The sequence below is a fragment of the Hylaeus anthracinus genome, unplaced genomic scaffold (genome assembly GCF_026225885.1).
Source record: "Hylaeus anthracinus isolate JK02 unplaced genomic scaffold, UHH_iyHylAnth1.0_haploid 7626, whole genome shotgun sequence".
Lineage (NCBI taxonomy): Eukaryota > Metazoa > Arthropoda > Insecta > Hymenoptera > Colletidae > Hylaeus > Hylaeus anthracinus.
In genome coordinates this window covers 1-3,063 of record NW_026535477.1, presented here as the reverse complement: position 1 = coordinate 3,063, position 3,063 = coordinate 1, and the positions used below count along the sequence as shown (strand labels likewise).

General features: G+C 29.3%; 1 protein-coding gene across 1 annotated transcript; it reads right to left on the bottom strand.

Annotated features, from left to right (window-relative positions):
• Positions 1–169: 169 nt before the first annotated feature.
• Positions 170–794, bottom strand: LOC128896174 (uncharacterized; the record flags this gene model as incomplete). The annotated part of the gene is made up of 1 exon (XM_054159377.1): positions 170–794. A coding segment is annotated over one exon (625 nt), but the record flags the coding sequence as incomplete, so codon positions are not given.
• Positions 795–3,063: the final 2,269 nt, after the last annotated feature.

The window sequence follows — 3,063 nt, the reverse complement described above, 5'->3', positions numbered from 1 at the left end:
TTTGCTGGCATAAACTTTACTTTTCAAATAACCCCAAAGAAAAAAAATCACTATTTCGCCAATTCACATCACCATTCCTTGAAATTAACAGACCACTGAATTTTGATCATTTTGATTCACGCGTTGTGTGTGGCGTAGCTCCGTCTTGTTGAAAATAAACATTGCTTACGTCGATTCCATTTAATTTCAGCCATAAATAATCAATAATCATTTCATTATGACGTGCACCATTCACTATAACTGCACCTTCATTCTCGTTTTCGAAAAAAAATGGACCGATTACGCCTTTCGACCAAAATCCACACCAAACAGTAACTTTTTTTGAATGAAGTGATTTTTTTTTAATGGCTCTTGAATTTTCATCTCCCCATATGCGACAATTTTGCTTATTGACGTGTCCATCCAATGTGAAGTGAGCTTCATCGCTGAAGATGATGTTGCGTGAAAACAATGCATCAATTGAACGATGTTCTGACAACCAATTAGTGAAATTTCTGCGTTGCAAATGGTCACGTTCCTTCAATTCTTGAGTTAATTCAATTTTGAAAGCATGCAAATGCAAATCTTCATGCAAAATTTGCCACAAACTGCCATAAAAAATGCTCAATTCTTGAGAACGACGTGGAATTGAAGTTGACGGATCATTAGCAACACTTTTACGAACAGCAGGAATGTTTTCATTCGACAGAACTGTTTTTGGTCTGCCAGACTTTGGTTTATCATGAATAGATCCAGTTTCATCAAATGTTATAACCAAATTTCTAATTGTTTTCTCCGATGGACGATTATGTACGCTGAAAAAATCACGTAATTTAAGATGGGTATTTTTTATTGAACACTGATTTTCAAAATAAATTTTAATCACTTTAATACGCTCTGCAATCGCATAAGATTCTATAGTTAAAATTGTCTATCATTGTAGGTTAGAAATAAAAGAACGTGACAACAAATAAACATGGCGTTTGATAGATGTTCTCATTCAACATCCTAATGGTACTTTTGGATAACCCTGTATCTTTATTCGATGGCTAGAACTACCTGGTTTGAAACCAGAGATTCATTTAAAAAGAGCATAATTTATATCTACAGTACACGTCTATATGCACAAATATACACTTTCTTACGCCTGTATAAATTTGTTTATATTATACCTATTTTACTATGTATAATTATGTATAACTATACTTTACAACCACCGACTAAACACCGCTTGGAAAGTTATTCGACCCTTACGGTTGAAACTTTCTGCAGATAAATCAGGTATCTTTAGCCTTTGGATAAAAATAATTTAAGTTATATTTATCCTTTGAGTACACTTACTTCGAATAAATTTTTTTATCCGGCAGTAATCGAATAAAGCTAAAGTTATGTATCTTTATTCGATTTTCTATTTAAATAACTTTTTTATCTAAATAATGTCCATCTCTGGCCTCGAGCATCTCTAATCTGGTGTCCTTTAGCTCCTTGCTCTGTGTAATCACATGCAGAAGTAACCACATGCACTTAAAAGTAACAATTTTTATAAACATAAGTAAAAATACAAAATTTCATGGATTTATTAAAGTCGATAATGTTAATTATTTATTAATTTATAATTCAATTATAATTATTAATCAATTTAATAAATATCGAAATCATGCGAAACATAAGATAAACAGTATGTATAAACATACATATATTATAATTATAAATATATTATATGTTGCATTATTTAAAGTCCACAAACAGTGCATAATAAAGTATAAACTTTTGTTATACTTTAAATTTAATAAAAATAAAATAAAATATTTATCGTTTGTCGTTCTTTAAATTTGAAAGTGAATAAAACCAGTTAGGTTCTAAATAAATTAGTAATAGGCACATGATTTCCTTATCAAGCTTATCTTGTACACTCATAAGAGAAAAATTTCTACTTTTAGTTACCTAACATCAATTATTGATTTGGCATTGTCATGAGATGTGATAAACTGTGGATAAGGATTTCTAGATTTTGAAAACGGAGGAGTTACCTTAAGCACATGCAATCTATGTTACAAATTTTAAGCTGCCAGATTGCAGTTTTAAAATTCCTCGGCAGTATTCAATTTGAATATTTATCAAATTGTGTATGTCCAAATTTTTTAATGTATTTTAATTTCCATTTCCATTTTGTCTTTATGTTCACCGACAAAGAATAATTTAATGTCGACATTTATTATTTATTATTATTACTACTACAAATATTATTATTAAATGTATATATATAATAATAGTAAAATATTATTAAAAATAAAATTATTACTATAAAAATATGAAAATTTCATTATGTAAAGGAGATTTTGACAACCATGGGTGTTTCTCCATGTAATTGATTACGGGTTTATCGATATTAATCTTCTTTATCGCTATTGTCAAAAACATTAAAATGAATGCCTTGCACTTAAACGACATTGTTAAATCAGCAAATTAATAGATACTTATATACATGAGAAGTGGCAACTTGTAGGAACCGATAAGAAGGTGGAGATAATTAAAAATTTGCTTTATACTTTTGTTATGATAACGTTTATATAATAAATCAACAGAGATATTAGTACGTGTATCACATTGATATGGAAATACTGAACGCGCAATTTATACATATAAAAATGAAGGCCCTAACTCACTGAGATATCAACGTCCAGGCTAAACCTTCGAATCTACAGTGGGTGTAGAAACTATTCGTATACCGATCAATTTCCAAAAAAACTATGTAAAATTGTAATTGATTAACTCATTTGTTATAAACAATGACATTCTACATATTCTCGGAAATCTCTAGAATAGATAGATTACAAAAAAAAAATAGCTATTTATGTAAGTTGCGAAATTAACAAGATAAAAACAATTAATCGATGTAAATGTTGAAGCAATAAGTATTCGCACAACTGTTTAGAAATACTTACTGGAAATTTGATGTTTTCTAATTCGTACGGAGCAATAAACTAATGTGTTTACGTTACAAACTCTATTGTAAATGTTCGTCATAAGAATCGTACAAATGCTTATTGCTTCTATACTTTTACCCACTTTTCGCATTTTTTT